Here is a 21014-nt window from a genome sequence, read left to right as displayed (position 1 = left end):
GACACAGCGTTGTAGAGTACACAGTGTCTGTACAAAGACACCGAAAGACAGAGACACACACACGCGCACACGCACACACACACACACACACACACACAACCAGCTTAAGGTGAGTGCGCGTAATCTGTGGTTGTCACTATTCACCCATGCTCGCAGTGAACCCCTCTGACCTAAGCTTCTCTCCACTCTGTCCATTTTCAGTTCCAGAACATGAACAACATCATCACCTTCCCTCTGGACAGCCTGCTGAAAGGAGACCTGAAAGGAGTCAAAGGGGTGAGGAACACTATCCTGCATGGCTTTCTGTTACACTGTGTTATTACAGGCAGAGGTTAAAGTAGAGGCGTGTATAAGCTCTTCCATTACCCTACTACACTGTTGTAATTACTAGGTGCTGTACATGTTTTGTAGCTGCTGGAGAACAGATAAGGTGTGTGAGATGAGGATGGTGTGTGTGTGTGTGTGTGTGTGTGTGTGTGTGTGTGTGTTGGGGGTGGAAACTATAAACGGCGCACCGCTCTTGCACTAGACAGCACCGTAACTACACTCCGTCACACATTTAAAGTCTGGGACCAGCCCACATATTCTACTCGCTCCAGGAGAAACCAGTCAGCCAGTGTGGGATGGTGCAGACAGCTTACTGCAGGAATGCAATCAGAATCGTGTTTATATCAATGGGAGGCCGGCCCCAGACAGCCCAGTCTACCAGGCCTCTAATCCAATCAGCACTCATTACTGTCTGCTCTGATCTCTCTCTCTCTCTCTGTCTCTCTCTGATCTCTCTCTCTGTCTCTGTCTCTCTCTCTCTCTTAGAGACTTGCTATTCCATGGCTGCTCACTCTAGCCTCTTAAAATCTCCAAGGACTCTTGCTTTCTTTTTTTCTTCTCTTCCATGCCCCCTACCCCTCACCTTTGTAACTGTTGGCATCCACAGGCTCCATCAGCCCAAACGAGTAGGCTTGTGCACAGAGTAGGGCTGACCCCAATTAGTCGACTGGTCTATTGTTTTAGTTGATTAGTGACGTATGTAATAATTTGCGCCCATCTCAATGAACTAATCCAAAGCCAATTCATGCTTGATCCGAAAATGTGGTCGGAGGCTCCATTTGGAGGGTGTGACGCAATTGCAGAGCCTTCAAAGGCATGCAGAGGACAAATCAAGCTCCGTTCCACATCACAATGCGGAGGGCTCTGTATAGCTCCACATCGACATGATTGGTTGACGGTAGGTGGGGGCGGTACATCCTGTATAAACACAAACTCACTTCCTTGACAACAGCACTGCTCTGCGACGCACACAAAATAGTGAATGCCCTGACTTCTGCTGAGGCCATATCACCGGAAACAGATGTCAGATTATCCCAAGATGCACAACGCACTTCCAGAATGCTCTCTTTCCCATCAATGTGTGCACATTCCTTGTTTCATAACTTCATTGTGTGAAATGTTTGCGTTTTGATTTTTAGTGTCTATCAATTCCCCATGACATATCTCAGCAGTACTACATTTACCTGTTAATTCCTATAATTTCTAATCTACAATGTTTGTTATTTTTGGTTAAGGTAATTTATTTTAATGCATTCAATATTATTCTTCCAGTTGTCATTGTCAGAGTGGACACATTGTTAGCAGAGTGCACAGCCTATGCGACACTAGTGAGAAACAAGTTTTGTTTTTTTCATTCCATTCACGAGTTTTGTCAATTTAGTCATTGTCTTTTGATTCGAGTGCTCCTGTCAATGTTGAGTAATGACGCGCACGCATAGAAGTAGGCCTATAGGCTACCTGGCCTGCGCGCAAATGTAATCATTTGGGGTGGCAGGTAGCCTAGTGGTTAGAGCGTTGGACTTGTAACCTGAAAGGTTGCAAGATCAAATCCCCAAGCTGACAGTAGTTCCTCATTGTATTTTGAAAAATCTTTCCAGCTTTCTCCCTTTCAATAACCACTCGGTGTGAATGGGAAAAATGTCATGCTCTGATCCAGTGGAAACCTGAATACTTCTTATCAGTGCTTGACTTGGACTGAAATAGATTCCGGGACTCATTTTGGGTGCTGGTACTTTTTATATTTAGATGCAGGAGCTCCACAATACTTTTGAGATAAATGTTCTACTGCTTGAGCTTCTGTTCCTCTTATAGAATATTGAGGTGTTGGTACTCAGCTGTGGTGAGCTCCTGCCCAGGTCAAGAACGTCCTCTTATTCACATCCGCTCACTCGCACAGGAAACTGAGGGCCCAGAATGTTCTATACAGTGCTGAAAGTTCCTTAGTGCAAGCTTCAGGTTTGTCCCAAGTTAATAGTTGGTACAATGTTTCAAGTTTGTTGCAGACAGGCCATGTGTAGCCAATGTGATTTGTAGAACATTTATTTTTATCGGGAAATGTTCTACCTGCAGGCTGCAATGTTTTTATTTGTTGGTTTTATGTAAGCTGTGTTTACATAGCAATGGCAATAGAAGTTACCTTTTAGGTTTGTCATTTTCATTTAGATTTGGATAGAATTTTGATGAAACGCTTGACAATGATTTTGAGATATGAAGACATTTATAAATGAAATGAAACAGTTTCACGAAAAATGTGCATATGAAAACAATAACTGTCACACATTTCGGTAGAAATGGTAAGTTAGCATTCCACAACAAAGGTTGCGACTCCTCGTGTATCCTATTACCGGCAACTTCAGGAGTGTAATGGCAGAATCTGCGAAAGCCAGCAGGAGCAAGAGGAGAGTAGTTGGTTCAGGTTTTTTCTTCTTCTGGTTAGCTTGACCTCTGGCGCCCTCTTAAGGCATTTGTCTTATTTCATCAAACTGTAAGCTTAAAGCATCAGACAAGCTCAATGCTTATAGTTGATTTTATTCAAACCATAAGGTGTGTCTATATGGAATAATACACGTTGAAAAATGGCGACCGATTGGTCGAAAGAACAGACTTTCGGTCATGGGGACAGCCCTAGTACAGGACCTATCTGGACTGACAGAGGGAAGCAAGTAGGCCATTGAACTGTGAGTACTGACAGAGCGGGAGAAGCAGTGGTGCCGATTTGCTCATTACCCCACTGGTGACTCTCATTACACTCCTGACATGGGGCTAATGGGGTGCAAGTCATGGTGCTTTCTGCTCTGATACACACAGCCTGTCTCTCCATTACCACTGGGGGGGGGGGAGAAAGCGAGAATGCGTGCGAGACTGTTAAGAGAGACGATGAAAGACTTTCCATCCCCAGCTTGCAGTACGTAATGTTCACCATCTCTCACTTACACTGCCAGAGGACCTTTTCCCTCCTCTCTTGATTTCTCCATCATTATTCCTCTCCTCCCTCAGGGAAGGCACCTGTGGAGAACAGGAGGAAGGTGTTGCACCTATTAAGAAACTGAACAGTCAGTTTCTTAATAGGCGCCTGCTTATCAATAACTGGAAGAAACAATGCCATTTTTTAAATTTAACCTTTTTTATTTAACTAGGCAAGTCAGTTAAAAACAAATGATTATTTACAATGACGGCCAAACCCAAACCCGGACGATACTGGGCCAATTGTGCGCCGCCCTATGGGTCTAGGTTGCTCCTCATTACACACAACAGACCAGTAAATCATATTTACATCTTTTCGACATGGGATTCTGATTCAAAGTGGCAACTTTATTAACCCACCAGGGGGGAATTAATTTGGTCATGTGCTTAAAAAGCCGGTACACAGAAACGACACATTCATTCAAAGTTCTATATCTACACAATTAAAGTGAAAGTGGCTTTTGGAATAAAAGAGTCCCCATATCTCTCTGTTTTCATTTTCTTTTGACAAAGTCTCTTTCCTCTTGTCCGGCTGCTGCTGTGACTGAAGTTTGAGTGAAGGTGATGAACTGTCCTGTAAAATGCTTTACATTTTTAGGAGGATGCTTTTTGTGTACAGGTTGGTGGCTGATTTGTGATCTATACCAATTATCCTTGCCGCTGTCTTAATCAAGCGCTGTAGCTTGACTTGGTCTTGCACTCGCATGTTTTCAAACAGGCGTTTTAGACCAAAGGACATTATTTCGATTCCCAGTCTATTTCGATTCCCATATGTGGTTACTCTATCGACTGGTTCCCCATTAATCTTCATAGGGGGTAGTGGAGTTTTTGTTCCTTCTCAAATCAAGTTCCATCTCTCTTTTTGTTTTCTTAACGTTTATTTCAAGAAAGTTATCTGCACACCGCTGGACAAATTTAGCCTTTTCTCTTTCAATACCTTTAGGCTTATTCTGGGTGGAGGAAACCCACAACAGTGGTGTCATCCGCATATTTAAAAAATCTTGTGGGCTGCGTCAGGCTTGACAATTGCTTGTGTACGATATTGGTGAAAGTATGCAACCTTGAGGGGCTCCCTTATTCACTGTTCTAGATGTAAAGATGGCAGAGGTAAACTTCACTTGTTGAGTACGGTTCACAAGGAAACTATTAATCCACTTGATCAGTAGAGTTGACACCCAAATTCACCAGTTTATCCTCCAGTCAATGAATACAATTTTCACTAGGCTATTTGCCTATTCTAAATGTGTGTAGATATTGTTCAGCGTGACCAGTAACGCATCAACACCCATGGAGTCACGGTATGCGAATTGGTTTGAGTCTAATTGGGATGAGAGACCAGAGAGAGTTTGTTTTGGCCTGATGTGCCTTCCTGCTGACGCCATCTGGACCATATGATTTTCGTGGAATGACACGTTGAGAGTATTGCTTGACGTCATTCATAGAAATACGTATATCAACAGCTGGCATGCTGTTTTATATTGTCCAAGGCCACTTTCTGCTGCAATGTAAAATATCACACATGTTAAAGCTACAATAGAAACAGTTGAAATTATTTGCAAAAGCAAGGTAATTTTCGACGGTCATACAATGTCTCTTTTGGTTTATAGCCTGTGATGGTTTGTAGCCTTTGTCAGGCTTTCCTACTGTCCTTGTCCTAGGAATCACCAAATCTTCTTGTACAATATTTTAGACCCAGCCTTTGGAACTCTGGTTTTCCTACATATGGCTACTATATTATGATTGCTACATCCAATGGGTGTGGGTACTGCTTAAGAGAAGATTTCTATAGCGTTAGTAAAAGATATAATCGATACACGTGGGTGCTTTCAGTTCCTGTGATGTTTGTAAATGCCCAGATAGGTTGACTGATAACCCGAACAAGGTTGCAAGCACTGGTTACAGTTTGAAACTTCATCTTGAGTGGACAGCTTGATGAAAATATTTAGGTCACCCAGAAAATATACCTCCTGTTGATATCAACAATCAAGCATTTCACACACATTATCCAGATACTGACTGTTAGCACTCTGTGGTCTATAGCAGGCCTCTCGTCTTACCGGATATAGCTATTCTATTCTGCCGATGCACACAGAACCCAGCCAACCGTGTCATTGTTCAGCCACGACTCGATGAGAAGATATTACAGTTTTTGATGTCCCGTTGGGAGGATAGTCTTAAACGGAGCTCATCCAGTTTATTCTCCAGTGATTGCACGTTGCCTAATAAACTCAGCAAAATAAGAAACTGCCCTTTTTCAGGACCCTGTCTTTCAGAGATAATTAGTAAAAATCTAAATAATTTCAGATCTTCATTGTGAAGGGTTTAAACACCATTTCCCATGTTTGTTCAATGAACCATAAACAATGAATGGACATGCTCCTGTATAATGGTCGTTAAGACACTAACAGCTTACAGATGGTAGGCAATTAAGGTCACAGTTTTGGAAACTTAGGATCCTAAAGAGGCCTTTCTACTGACTCTGAAAAGCACCAAAAGAAAGATGCCCGGGGTTCCTGCTCATCTGCGTGAACGTGCTTTAGGCATGCTGCAGGGAGGCATGAGGACTGCAGTTGTGGCCAGGGCAATAAATAGCATTGTCTGTACTATGAGACGCCTAAGACAGCGCTACAGGGAGACTGGACAAACAGCTGAAAGTCCTCGCAGTGGTAGACCACGTGTACCGATACTGTGCAGGTGTTGTTACGTCATACCTGCGGGACAGGGACAGGATGGCAACAACAGTGCTGAGACTGTCCGCAATAGGCTGAGCGAGGCTGGACTGAGGGCTTGTAGGCCTTTTGTAAGACAGGTCCTCAACAGACATCACCGGCAACAACGTCGCCTATGGGCACAAATCCACTGTCGCTAGACCAGACAGGACTGGCAAAAAGTGCTCTTCACTGAAGAGTCACGATTTTTGTCTCACCAGGGGTGATGGTCGGATTTGCGTTTATTGTAGAAGGAATGTGTTACACCGAGGCCTGTACTCTGGAGCGGGGTCGATTTGGAGGTGGAGGGTCCGTCAATGCCACCAGCCATAATGCTCGTTCTGTGAGTGATTTCCTGCAAGGCAGGAATGTCAGTGTTCTGCCATGACCAGCGACGAGCCAAAATCTCAATCCCATGGAGCACATCTGGGACGTGGGTGGAGGGTGAAGGCTTGGGCCATTCCCTCCAGAAATATCCGGGAACTTGCAGGTGCCTTGGTGGAATAGTGGGGAAACATCTCACAGCAAGAACTGGCATATCTGGTGCAGTCCATGAGGAGGAGATGCACTGCGGTGCTTAATGCAGCTGCTGGCCACAGCAGATACTGACTGTTACTTTTGACTGACTGTTACCCCCCCCTTTCTTTTTACAGGGACACATTATTCTATTTCTGTTAGTCACGTCTGTGGAACTTGTTCAGATATTGTCTCAGTTGTTGAATCTTGTTATGTTCATACAAATATTTACACATGTTAAGTTTGCTGAAAATAAACGCAGTTGACAGTGAGAGGACGTTTCTTTTTTTGCTGAGTTTAGAATGGATGGTAGCCGACATTCTCAAGGGCCCCTGTATTTCCTTATTGTCTTCATGCGATTGACAGGGATTTGGGCCTTGTCTGGAAAAAACATTATCCTTTGCATCTGACTCGTCAATGAAAAAATGTTTGTCCAGTTCGAGGTGAGTAATCGCTGTTCTGATATCCAAAAGCTATTTTCGGTCATAAGAGACTGTGTAGCATCAACATCTATGTACAAAACGTTGTTTAAAAAAACAAAAACATTTTGTGCATGAAACACACAAATGAAACAATTGGTTAGGAGCCCGTAAAACGGCAGCCCTCCCCTCATTTTTAAATCTTGCCATAGATTTTCAAGACGATTTATAAGTCAAAACTGCAACTAGGCCTCTCAGGAACGTTGCATGTTATCTTGGTATGTCTTGTGTTTTCGTTTATTGTCCTGCTGAACGGGGAATTTTGTCTGCCAGTGTCTGTTGGAAATCAGACAAACCGGGTTTTCCTCTAGGATTTTGTCTGTGATTCGCTCTATTCCATTTATTTTTATCCTAAACAACTCCCTATTCCTTGCCGATGACAAGCATACCATAAACATGATGCAGCCACCAGCATGCTTGAAAATATGAAGTGGCACTCGTATTGTGTTGGATTTGCCCCATACATAACGCTTTGCGTTGAGGACATGAAGTTTATTTCTTTGCCACATTCTTTTCAGTTTGACTTTTAGTGCCTTATTATAAACAGGATGCTTGTTTTGGAATGTTTTATTTATTCTGTACACATTTCATTCTTTTCACTCTGTCATTTAGGTTAGTATTGTGGAAAAACTACAATGTTGTTGAGCCATTAAACACTATTTTTTTTATCAATCTACCAATAGGGTCCCTTTGCTTCTTATTTTATTTTTTTACCCCTCAACTTATTTAGGTTTACCATAACGAAGGGGTTGAATTCTTGTTGACTTGAGAAATTTCAGCTTTTCCTTTTTTAAGTAATTTGTCTTTGCAACAACTCCACTTTGACACTATGGGGTATTGTTTGTTTATAAGCCATTTTAAATTCCGGCTGTAACACAATAATGTGGGAAAAGATTACTGTTGTGTATACTTTTTGAATGCACCGTATCTAAGGGAGTTTCAGAGATGGCCAGTATATGAATGTTGTCGACGTTAGCAAGTGATCCACTTCATGAGGCTAAATATGTTAATGCAAGCTATTTGTTGCCCATTTCGGGGTGGCTTGTAAGGTCTCCCAAGCGAGCACAAAAAAATGATCAGAGGTCGACAGGTCACTGATATTTACATTTGAGCAAATGGAACAAGGAGAGCTACCCACAGTGGGCTTCCTACTAGGGCAAACGGTCTCAGTGCTAATTGTGTAATTCAGGTTTATGAACAAGGTTACTGATATCAAAAATCCAACTCTGCACGTTTAAGTGCCACAGCCCAAGTCCCTAAGTGATTTGTAAACCGAGGGGATATCCATATTTATGGCTTTCACTTTTAAACTAATAGCATTGGTTTAGCTTTTGCTAGCCACAGTGGGCGTCCCATTTGTAACAGTAACAGAACTAACAATGGGATACAACTTTAGATTTTGACTTATTATGTTGGAATATGAACATCTGTAGCCCTATTATGATAGAGCTGTGATATAATGGTGGGGATTACCTGAGACCGCACTGATTTCTCCTGCTGTGGGGGGTGGAGAGCAATAGACTTCTGAGGGCTTGAGCTGTGAACGTGTCATGTAAGCAACCGTTTTGTGCTCAAAGAGAGCGTCTGTGCTCCACGGTAGTTGGGATCTATTCTGTCCTCACTGAAACAAACCCTCCGCAGAGTACATTTTCAGCTAGTGATGCATTGGAGGAGTCTGCTGGAGTGGTTCAAATCCAGGCCTATTGAGAGTAGTGGACCCATGGAAAGTAGCCGCTTACCTGCATACTTTGCGGCCCCTTTCAGGTCCATTAAAGGCCATTTTACGCTCCACTCATCTCTCCATCCTGCTGTTTAACCTCAACTGGGGGAAATATCTAGGTGTTTAACATGCTGTTCTCTGGGGTTGTAAGGTTATGGTACAAAGTGACCCTGTAGGTTTTTTTTTTGGTTTCCTCTCACTTCTTGCCATTTTTGTTGGTACTTCCGAATGGGCAGTGTCTGATAAAGGGGGGTACAAGTAGGAACGTTACTGGTCTGTCTGGTGACATTAGCCTGGGTCCCGTCTGCTTCTACTGAGGCAGAGACAGCCCCGGAGAGCTTAAAGTAAGCCATGATTAAGATTTAAAAGTTACTTCAGTTGAAAAGGGCTAGGTACACTGTATGTGAAGTACAGGTAACTGCCAAAATAAAGGAAACCCAACATAAAGTATCTTAATAGGGGCCAGAACTTCAATGCGCCTTGGCGTAGATTCTACAAGTGTCTGGAACTCTATCGGAGCAATGTGGCACTATTCTTTCATGAGAAAGTCCGTAAGTGTTCAATTGGTTTGAGATATGGTGACACACACACACACTTTAAACCCCCTATGCTCCTTTGAGACCACTCTTTCAAAGTCACTGAGATCTTCCAGCTACGGTAGCTAAAATAATGGACAACTGGCCACTTTTATACATGACCCTAAGTATGATGGGATGTTAAGTGATTAACTCGGGAACCACACCTGTGTGGAAGCACACACTTTCAATATACTACACTACATGGCTAAAAGTCATCGAACATCTCATTCCAAAATCATGGGCATTAATCTGGAGTTGGTCCCCACTTTGCTGCTATAAGTAGCGCAGTGGTCTACGGCACTGCATCTCAGTGCTAGAGGTGTCACTACAGACCCTGGTTTGATCTCGGGCTGTATCACAACCGGCCGTGATCGGGAGTCCCATAGGGCGGCACACAATTGGCCCAGTGTCATCCGGGTTAGGGGAGGGTTTGGCTGAGGTATGCAGTCATTGGCCCAGTGTCATCCGGGTTAGGGGAGGGTTTGGCTGGGGTAGGCAGTCATTAGCCCAGTGTCATCCGGGTTAGGGGAGGGTTTGGCTGGGGTAGGCAGTCATTTGCCCAGTGTCATCCGGGTTAGGGGAGGGTTTGGCTGGGGTAGGCAGTCATTGGCCCAGTGTCATCCGGGTTAGGGGAGGGTTTGGCTGGGGTAGGCAGTCATTGGCCCAGTGTCATCCGGGTTAGGGGAGGGTTTGGCTGGGGTAGGCAGTCATTGGCCCAGTGTCATCCGGGTTAGGGGAGGGTTTGGCTGGGGTAGGCAGTCATTTGTAAAATAAGAATTTTGTTCTTCACTCAATTGCCTAGTTAAATAAAAAAAGAACAGCCTCCAATGTGTTTCCACTGCTCCAGAGTCCAATGGGGGTGAGCTTTCCACCACTCCAGCCAATGCTTGGCATTGCACATGGCGGCTTCTCAGACATGGAAACCCATTACATGAAGCTCCCGACGAACAGTTTTTGTGCCAACGTTGCTTCCGGAAGCAGTTTGGGACTCGAGTGAGTGTTGCAACCGAAGACGGGTGATTTCAATGCGCTACACGCTTCAGCATGTCTGTGAGCTTGTGTGGCCTACCACTTCGGCTGAGTTGTTGCTGCTCCGAGACGTGTCCACTTCACAATAACATCACTTCCAGTTGACTGGGGCAGCTCTAGCAGGGCAGAAATGTGACAAACTGACTTCTTGGAAAGGTGGCAGCCTAGGACAACCAACCAAGATACAGCATCTTCACTCCCTGTCTGCGGTTCAGTGCTGGCTCAGGCCCTCATACTTGGTGCATTTGGGTTATTGTTGCTGCATGGGTCCTTAAGCTCTGTCCAGTGTCCACCTCCTTAACCACACTCCCACTCCAAACACTGAACATAAGCAGACTGGTGGAAAGTGCTGAGACCACAAAACACCAGAGCCAAGGGGATTTACATATTAGACCTGACACTGGGATGATGTCATCCCTTCCAGCGCCAAACCTTCTGATCCTTTGTATCTATTGTTGTTTAAAGTAGTTTTTTTACACACACCATGACTCATCACCCCCCCCCCCCCCACCATAGAGTCATGAAACCCAGACACACAATTGTTGGGAGGCTTTTAGCTCCAAGAAGCTCTGCCAAAGGAGTGATCTCACCATTTATTTCTCACCAAGAAAAGATTAGGGAGTAGAGGCTGATCATGTTTCATGGAATTGTAACAGGTGCCCTTGACGGCAACAGGACCAGGTTCAAGACGACATTTGGAATAGAGGTTGAAAGCTGTAAATTGCATGTTTTATACTTGAGGTCTTGGTGAAAAGGCTCTGTCCGCGTAGCAGTCTGAATAGGTTCCGTTCCAACTCACTGGACAGGCATGTGGATCGTCCACTACTGTATCACCTCCAACAGTGGACCCATCCCATTCAGGAGCACAGGAAAGTACACTTCACATTGAAGCATTCAAGGTCAGTCCGCTGTCTTCAATTTGACAAGGACAGTGGTAACGGAGGTAAGAATTGAACTAAGAAACTCAACCAAGAAAGAGGCTACTGCAGGATAAGAACTTTACAGGAGTGTTGCGTTTTTGTTTTAAAAGCCTCTGTCTCCCAAATATCTATTCTGGTGAAACTCATTAAAGAGAGGGTGCATGTTGATTTAACCTTGATTTGGTAGAGTGGATGGGAGGTGAACCCTGTTTGGCTGCGCTCTTCCAGCATTCCACACGGCTAAGTTGCCCTGCCATGTTCCATGTTGTTTGGAAGCTTAGCTGTCACGACTTCCGCCGAAGTCCGTGCCTCTCCTTGTTCAGGCGGTGCTCGGCGGTCGGAGTTGCCGATCCACTTTTTCCTTTGTCTTCACACACCTGTTTTCCATTTCACGATTATTTGTTCCTGTATTTAAACCCTCTGTTTCCCCCCCCCCCATGCTGTTGTGGGGATTATTACATGTTCAGCTAGGTTTGTTTTGATGCCTGGGTTTTTGACGGGTGCTGTGTTCCCCCGTGCGTTATCTTTACCGTCTTGTCTTGGTCCAGTGTAATTGTTACCTTGTGCCTTGTTGAGTAAACGTACGTTGCTCACTCATTCTGCTCTCGTGCGCCTGACTTCATGCACCAGCTACACTCACCATCTGACACTCGCGCCCCACTTCACTCCCCACTGTTGTTCCCCACTCACACAGTAGCTATCTCCTCACTTAACTTCCCATCAAGCCGCTGTGAATGAGAGAGGAATGCTGCACTTGGACAATGTGCCGCTCTGCGCAACTCGTCTCGCTTCCGCGGCTTGTGTTTTTAGCCAGTGTTCTCCTTTTAATTTATTTTTTTATCTTGCTTCCTCTATTTCCCTTTCTCTCACACTTTCTCTTTATCTCTTTCTTTCTCTTTCGTCAGACCATGATCCAATGACCATGGATCCATGACTGCCACACTTGTTTTGAAGAGGTCTGTGCTGGTATCCACAAAGCGTCCCAGAGTAAGAGTGCTGATCTAGGATCAGTTTTGCTTTTTTTATTTTATTTTTTTTTTAGATCTGAATGAATATGATTTTTATATTGAAAGGATGGGACCTGAGAAGATCAGCTCTCCTACTCTGAGTTGCTTTGTGTATACGGGCCCAGGGGTCAACAGAGGGAACATCTCTAAGAGAATGGGCTGTCAGGCAATCTATTTAATATAATGACCGCAAAATGGCAACATATTTATTGTAATAATGCCATAATACGTGAATTGTAACAAAGCTTTAGAAAGATTAGCTTTTGAGGATGCATCACATTTTATCCCAACTCATTTTTCATTCCAGTTAATGACTCTATAAAAATCCCTTCGGCTGCCATTGCAGTCTTGTTTTTTTCAGACAAAAAAACCCCACTTACAGTAGCAATCAGTGCTCTCCACAATTGTTGATTTGGGATGCAATCAGCAAATCAACATGAAAAGAAACAAGCAGATTCTCAGTGCAATCAGATAATCCATTGATCTCATCATGTTTTTACCACTGTCTTTTTTTTTCAATGGCCTGCCGCTGCGGTGTTTGGAGGAAAAATGACACGGGCAATTTCGCCAGTTAATGTCTGTTTTTGTTTGTCCCTAATCACTGTTTATTCATTGGCGCGGTGCCTGAAAAGCGTTGCATAATTTAACATTTGATCAAACAGCTGTTGAACGCTACTCTATTACCATGGGAAATCTGTTCAGCTGTGTGGCCACTTAAACCACATTACGATTCTGAACACTGCTCTTTTTATTTTCAGCGGTAGCACTTTGTACGCTATTGTCGTCTACGGCAACGACGAGGAAAAGGATGACAAGACTGAGTCATGTATTGGCAGCGTGCTTTGTTGACCTTTTGGCTAGTGCAGGGAGATTGACAAGGATGGGGTTTTCCCTGAGCTTGTAACATCCCGTAAACATTAACTGACTGGAGTAATGATGTGTACCGTAGCGTCAGTGCCTTCTAGATATAGAAACGCTGTCTGTGTATGCCGTGGTATGCTTAATATCACAATGTGCGCTATGACCATGTTGATGTGTTTTTCTAGCCTCTTTAACGAGTGATGTTAAGTGCCAACAAAAACTGAATCATTTTGTTTCTGAATTGGAAGCTCTGATGTTGGTTTCTTTCTGATTTTTTTTTTCCCTTCTTCACAGGACCTGAAAAAGCCATTTGATAAGTCCTGGAAAGACTATGAAACAAAAGTGTAAGTTTTTTTTTTTTTCAAAATATTTTACTACCGCCAATATGAAATTAGGTTCTGGCCAATTGACATTAGCTTCGAGTACTGAAGACGATCAGATGATCAGTCCATTGTCTTTTTGATCTGTTGGTTCATTCTATGGCCGTACTGTAGCAGTCGGTTCAACTGACTCACAAGCGTTTTGATAACCTCTAGATATTGGTACTGTCATAGTAGTTATGCATTTGTCTGTATATTTGTCATTGGTACAGAGCCCGATTTTTATCACCATAAGCAATATTTTGAATGAGATGCAATGTGAAATGTCCTGTCCCATCTCTGTGCTTGTAATGACCACTATTCCTCCAACCAACCTCACCTTGCAATCATCAATGAATACACCCAGATTAATAAGCCAACTTTACCCCTCTCTGTCTACACTGTGATTTTTGCATGCAACGGTATATGACATTTTATAGTACTCTTGATATATTTTCCAAGCTGCAAAGGACATTCTTTACTGAAAGGGTAATGCATTTTCTTCTGCCGCGCCAATCTGATGACGAGACGGTACTGACTTGTTGCTCCATTGACGCTCTCTGCTAGTCTGCTGTCAACGGAGGGCAGTACTATGCTTTGGCCTAGAATATCGTTGTCCCATCTGCTCTGATGTTCTTTGAACTTTTCCGATCACAATCGGATTTGTTCTCATATCTCTAATCTCTTTGTCTGCGGTTATAATGAGACCTTTCCTGTTTTGCAGACCGAAAGAGATTAGACTCTCTGCCCCAAACTCCACTCTGGCCCCCGACCAGCCTTAAAGTTTGCGAGTAGCACCCTGACCATCGTCACCACAGAGTCCCATTTTTGATCCGCTGTCTCCATCTGTGTCCACGGTCTTTGGTGGCTCTTGTGGCTGTTTTTAAGCTTTCTCTCTACTCCTATGCTTCTGGGCTGAGGATTAAGGTGACCGCTTTGTAATAGGTGTTCTACTAATGAAAGCAGTCACATCTTGATGTCTTACCTAATGACGGTTTGAGTCACACCAAAAAAAAGGGGGAGCCACCCAAAATGACCGACTATAACCCAGATGACTTTACCTGAGACGGATGAATGTTTGTGACGCAGCGGCAGGAACTGACTTCTTCTTTTAAGTGTCTTTTTGAATCAAATGTTTTCCGGAACAGCAGTAGATGATGGCACGCTACGTAGACTTGCAGGAGCAGACCATAGTGCAGCGCTGGCTCATGCATTCACACCACTTTGACATCCGCTTGATGCTTCCCCCCTCTCTGTCTTGTCTTTGTTGGTATGATCCGTTTGTAGTCCGTCCCCCCCTTGGTTCAGTCTCCCTTGGAATGGCCTTGTTGCATCTGTGTCTTGATGGTTCCAAATGGGCCAAGCTGTTTACTGACTGCAGGCGGGGGTGGGGAAAAACCAGGCAAGTCATTAACGTTGGTTTAGCGATGGGCCACGGTGACGAGGACCTAACACCCAAAGGCATGAGTGAGAGGCCGTCTGCTTTCAAATCTGAACGAAAACAGGCGTCACTTAAGTCTCCCTAAGCTTCCTCATGGGAGGTGCCAAATGTTGCATCCTTTTTAAAGGGAATATGCTGAGCTAGAAAAGAATGCCCTTTTGCATGGAATGCCCTCCCCCTTCCACTCTGTATATTTCCTGTTTGGTGTGTGTCTGTGGTTTGAAATGCCATTTGACCCCCCCCCCCCACAACGATGTCACTTCCTGTCCCAGCACTAAGATCGAGAAGGAGAAGAAGGAGCACGCGCGGCAGCACGGCATGATCCGCACGGAGATCAGCGGGGCGGAGATCGCAGAGGAGATGGAGAAGGAGAGGAGGTTCTTCCAGCTGCAGATGTGTGAGGTGGGTAAAGGGAAAAAGATGGAGCTCAGGCCTGGGTTGCCAGGTTGGGCCATGTCCACAGCTGTAGTGGAGGGTTTTTCTGACATTGTAAAATTATGTCTCGCAGTATCTTCTCAAAGTGAATGAGATCAAGATCAAGAAAGGGGTGGACCTACTCCAGAATCTCATCAAATATTTCCACGCACAGTGCAAGTAAGTCCTGCAGTCAGTGAGCATTTGACCAAGTGCTCACTTCGTGGAGAAAGCGGCTGATGTAGATTTGTCACTCCCCTTAGTTTTTTTCAGGACGGGCTGAAAGCAGTAGACAACCTCAAACCATCCATAGAGAAACTAGCCACAGACTTACACACGGTGAGTTCCTCAAGACTACTGTTGACATCTTCATGGGATATATATGGACTTCCCTTTCCTTCATCAAGTGTGCTGAATTCATCAAACATATTCTGTGTGACTCTGTAACCTTTTCTTTGACCTCTGTGGCCTTTGTATGACCTTTGCAGATAAAGCAGGCCCAGGACGAGGAGAGGAAGCAGCTCACTCAGCTACGGGACGTCCTCAAGTCAGCGCTGCAGGTGGAGCAGAAGGAGGTAACACCCATAGACTTCGACCACTTTAGTGCCCCACAGTATGTTTTAGCATTTGGGACTTTCACCATTAGGAGATTCTCATTTGGGCAAAAGTCCGTCCTCTCCTCGACTCCTCCTTCCTCTCCTCCATGAACCATAAAATGATAAGTGGTTTAGGAGCGTGTTAATTTTGTTTGTAGTACGATGGAGTCTGCTACCCTCCGCGATTTAACTACTTCGGCTGCAAGCGTGGACGTGTTTTAAAATCCGACACCCCCCCCCCCTTTGAATCAGGCGTTGTTTTCTCGAAGGAGAAAAGCATGCAAACATTTAAAAACCATATGCTACTTTTTCTATTATCTATAAAATGTGTTTTTACTTTACACATTTAATTTGGGATTCCACCCGTGTCAACATTTGCCTGATGCGCGAGTGGAGAGCCATTTCATGCAAGCACATATTCATCTACGTTCCCTCTCCTCGCCGTCTCTCTGCGATTACCTTCGACATTTAAATAAAAAGGAAGGAAGGAAGCGAGAAAGGAGGTAGGAGTAAGGACACAGGAGTTGAGCAAAACCAAATGAGATCCTCCCATTTTTAAGTAGTCAACTGGGTGGGACTTCTTATGGGTTTTAAGGAAGGATCACAGAATTCCATCCAGATCTCACACACACACACACACACACACACACATGGCAACCCTCAAACTCTATAGGCCTAGTCTTTTCACTGTCTAATGCCCAAGTTAGTCATCCAATAATATAAGCCGTCTGTATCTCATCTAGTCTGCCTCATTCATATCCTATGAGGGATGCACTTACATGTTCAAAACCCTGATGTACGTTACCAAAGCCCCCTTCACTCCCTGTCAACTTCAGCACGCTCATTGAGAGCAGTCATTAATGGTCGATGGTTAAGCACGCTGATGTGCTTAATGCTCTCGTTTGCCAGACACTTTTATCTAAAGAGGCGTACGGTTAACACACGTACTTCCGTCCTTTCTGGCGTCGGCTACTACGTGGAGAACTAGTCTACTGTTTTTGCTACTGCCTCAATGTCTTACCTGTCTGTTCTCCTCTTTGCTTCGCTACCGCCGCCTCATTGTGAACCAAGTCTAGGAGAGTAAGTGTGTCCTCAGCGCCCCCTTTGCTGTGCTTGTCTATTGGTGGTCGTGGTGTCAAGGAGAGTGAGAAGTTTGTCTGAAGCATTTTCAATAGAGAGCATTTGTCTCTAAAAGGGATTTAGTGTGTGTGGGGGGGGGGGTGTTCTGGGTTGTATTCATTAAGCACCAAATGTAAGTAAACCCTCTGAACACAGTGAAATGCGAAGGTACTATCTGTACTTCTGAAAGACTTGTTTTTAATTTAAATTGTGCTACGTTGTGACTGAATGAGTACAACCCTGTCTTCCTAGATTTCTGTTGACAATGGTAACGTTAGACACAACCCTGAAGATATTTCTTTAGAATATCTTTCAAAGTTTATTGCCTTGGCCCCTCCCCCTCTGTTTCCCCTGTGTCACTTCATCTGAGGAGATGACCTCACTAGTTCATGACCCCAAGGCGTATGTATGTATGTATGTATGTATGTATGTATGTATGTATGTATGTATGTATTTTTATGTATTTATTAGTGGCAGCATCTCAATAGTCTAGAGGCTCCCCTTCCTTGCCTTTTCTACTTCATCTGCACTAAAGCAAATCCCCCAGCCAGCATCCCGATCTGCCATATTGCTCTCATATCCTAGATTTTATCTAGAATTTTTCAGATCAGTGCTGACAAAGGAAAATGAACAAGGAGAGGAAGCCACTTTAGACAATTGAGACATACCACACCCAGTGTGGTGTCTTGTGCCTTTGCCTACATAGATCCTTATGTGTGTGTGTGTGCGTGCGCTGGTATTGTTGAAGGATTCCCAGGTGCGACAGAGCGCTACCTACAGTTTGCACCAGCCGCAGGGAAACAAGGAGCACGGTACTGAGCGCTGTGGGAACCTCTACAAGAAGAGTGACGGGTCAGTGTTTCTCTCCTGTTGAACTTGCGTCATCTTCAACAAACATTCAAATAACCAAATGGAAAGGTCAGACAAAACAAACACACAAAGTACACTCGTTGTGATGGCATTTATCCATAGGCCCACTCCGGAACTTTGGCGACCAACTATGTCTTTAAAAAAACAAACTTTTGCTTTGGGTCGGATGTGTCATGGGATCGTTCGTACCTGCATCATCTATTAGCAGAATGACTTGCCATATTTCCATTAGCCACCAAATCCCTAGTTTGAAAGCCACATTTTTCTTTTCTGGAAGCTGTGCTGTGTCATTTTCTATACATTTCCCCCACATGGGCCAGTCCCCTAGCTATACAAGTTCCAGCCAATGAGCTTCAGCCACTCGCCATTTGAGCGACAGCTATCAAGATGAGCACACAGCAGAGTGGGAGAGAGGGGCAATGACGTGGTGCACAATACTGTGTCTGCCCATATGTGACGTAGTACACGACGATCGGGGGCCACTTTTGGCTCGTGGGTGCGACTTTCAGAACTACTGGCTAAAATAAAAAAAAGTATACAAAAGTACCAGAGAATCTCTGTTAATGTTCTTTTTATGTGTGGGTGTCTCCCCATAGACAGGAATACACTGCCCAAACTCTGCGTCATTTACTTATGCCTGCACATACTCATGAGCCATCGCACTGGTTTGATTGGTTCATGTGGTGTTGAGTGTGTCACACTGGCGCTGGGGTGTTATGTCGAAGTCTCTGTGTCATGATGTAGTGTGTGTGTGTGTGTGTGTGTGTCCCAGGATAAGGAAAGTGTGGCAGAAGCGAAAGTGTTCAGTGAAGAATGGATACCTCACCATATCACATGGGACGGTGAGTAATGTGAGCGCCTGCACACACACACACACACACACACACACACACACACACACACACACACACACACACACACACACACACACAGAGGGACTCCAAGCCAGTTAGCGTCCATCTACAGTAAGGCAAGTGGGACAGGGAGATTCCTAGTCAGTTGTACAACTGAATGCCTTGAATGAATCAGAGAGATGCGGGGGGGGGGCTGCCTTAATCGACATCTTCGGCGCCCGGGGAACAGTGGGTTTAACTGCCTTGCTCAGGGTGCAGAACGTCAGATGTTTACCTTGTCAGCGCAGGGTTTTGATCCAGCAAGTGGCTGTAGCCTGTAAGCTTTCCACTTCACCCATATTCAAGCCAGTCAGTCGATCACTAATTCTGTCATATCAGACGTCATCACTGTTTATCAAAGCTTTCAGGCAACCGACATGTTTATTTCATCCCCAAGCACAATAAAACAGTTCCTATTTGATTTCATTAACAATTTGCAAAATAGTTATACTGTTAACTTCGAAAAGCAGTTTCAATGTTTCAACCATACATTGGCTTAGTTTACTGTCTGACCTGGTCTCCGGGAGAGATCCACCTGGGATCTATTCCTATCCTAAAATGCCCCCAGGCAACCCCAGACTAGTTCAATTATGGCACATCCTACCTAATTATCATCTCTCTGCTAACTGGCAGCTTATCCACAAGTTTTGTCTTGTCTGATCCTGTCTTGTCCCGTTCTGTCTTATCCAGTCTGGTCGTCTCTTGTTTTGTCCTGTTCTCCCTATTTTCTTTTTATTCATATCTTTTTAGATGTCTCTTTATTCTTACCCTACTTTCCTGCTATTTACCGTCTTCATTATAATAAACATTTCCATGGGGAGGGTTCAGAGGTGGGAGAGCTACGGGGTGGGAGTGGGGATCAAGAGGACTCCAGATAGTATTTGGTGCCTGGTGTACTTTTTTGTTGTTGTGATTTTAATTTAATGATGTTTTTTTTTTAAGTCCATAAAGTTCATTTAGCTAAAATGGTGGCGGTATTAGTAATAATGTCAGTCACTCTTACAGGTCAACGAGTATTATATCTCTTGGATGCATCCCAAATGGCACCAATAGGGCTCAAGTCAAAAGCCATTTGGGATGCAGCTCTTGTCAGGCTCGTTCACGTAGCTACTTTACCAGCACTGCTTCACCTGGGGTCTCACCAGCCTATTGATATCCCCCTCTGCTCTCACTGTAGCAGGCTCTACTTCCCTGCATTACACTAGATTTAATCTCCCTCTTTCTCTCTCTTCCCCTCCCGCTCTCCCTCTCTCCCTCTCTCTCTCTCTCTCTCTCTCTCTCTCTCTCTCTCCATTGCTCTATCTTCCTCTTATTTGCTCTCTCTGTCTCTTGTGTACTTTATCACACCCTCGCTCTATCCCTCGCCTCGCGCTCTCTCGCTCTCTCTCTCTCTTTCAAAGTTGACACATACACACCACACTTTCTCTACCTCTCTCTCCTTACCCTTTCTCTCTCATAAAAAAATGATATACCTCACATATGAGCTCTCCCTCCTCTCCCTGGCCAACCAGCTGTATGTAGAGGTCGAAGCAGGGGAAGCAATCAGGGATGGTTTTTAAGCACCTTGAGCTGAGCCACAGCCATGGCCTGGTTTCATCCTCCACTGCAGAGCAGAAAACCACAGACAGTACAGAAGCTAATCCTCCATGGACAGGCCCATTCTGACAGACCTTAACACCTAAATATTACTTATGAAAACTGCATACGAGAGCCTGGCTATTAGTGGTGTTATGTTATGATGTAATAAATAATGGAGAAAGGAAGGTGAATTTCGCAGTGGTTTATTCTATGCTGTGTTGATTCTCAAGTAGCTCTGCAGTCCAGGACCTGTATCAGATTGTTGTAATGTACATCGTGTTTTATAGCAAGCATAATATGTTTTCGTTGATGCATATATTTTGAGTGCATGTTGGCTAAATGAATGCTTTTATCCAGGTACAGTGCACACCTCTTCTGGTGAATATGGTTATTGTAGTGGACCACTTCAGGGGTCAGCATGCTTCAGTTCGGCTGACCCCTAGCTGAACTCGGCGAGCTGAACCGAACGAGAGTGCTCGTATATTCATTTAAAAGATCTTCGCTTGAAAAACGAGAAAAGCCTCAATAGTACTGTTTGTCCATTTTGAGACGCCGTAGCCAGAATAATCCGAATTAATCTAAGATAACGCAAGAAATCTGTCCTTAATTTGCCGTGGAGATCTTAGTCGCGCAAT

The 21014-nt window shown here is 44.4% G+C and overlaps 1 protein-coding gene across 7 annotated transcripts in view; it reads left to right on the top strand.

Annotated features, from left to right (window-relative positions):
• The window catches only part of asap2a (ArfGAP with SH3 domain, ankyrin repeat and PH domain 2a), a 97989-nt gene that overhangs the window by 50950 nt on the left and 26025 nt on the right, over positions 1-21014 (top strand). For all 7 annotated transcript variants that reach the window (XM_064954093.1, XM_064954090.1, XM_064954092.1 and 4 more), the window contains exons 4-11: positions 202-276; positions 13404-13453; positions 15182-15311; positions 15418-15503; positions 15587-15662; positions 15812-15898; positions 17787-17890; positions 18681-18750. In XM_064954093.1, the coding sequence (XP_064810165.1) occupies positions 202-276; positions 13404-13453; positions 15182-15311; positions 15418-15503; positions 15587-15662; positions 15812-15898; positions 17787-17890; positions 18681-18750 (678 nt within the window). The remainder of the gene's footprint in view (positions 1-201; positions 277-13403; positions 13454-15181; positions 15312-15417; positions 15504-15586; positions 15663-15811; positions 15899-17786; positions 17891-18680; positions 18751-21014) is intronic.

The sequence above is a fragment of the Oncorhynchus masou genome, chromosome 32 (genome assembly GCF_036934945.1).
Source record: "Oncorhynchus masou masou isolate Uvic2021 chromosome 32, UVic_Omas_1.1, whole genome shotgun sequence".
Taxonomy (NCBI): Eukaryota; Metazoa; Chordata; class Actinopteri; order Salmoniformes; family Salmonidae; genus Oncorhynchus; species Oncorhynchus masou.
The sequence above is the reverse complement of the archived record's forward strand: the minus strand, read 5'-3'. Positions and strand labels throughout refer to the sequence as shown.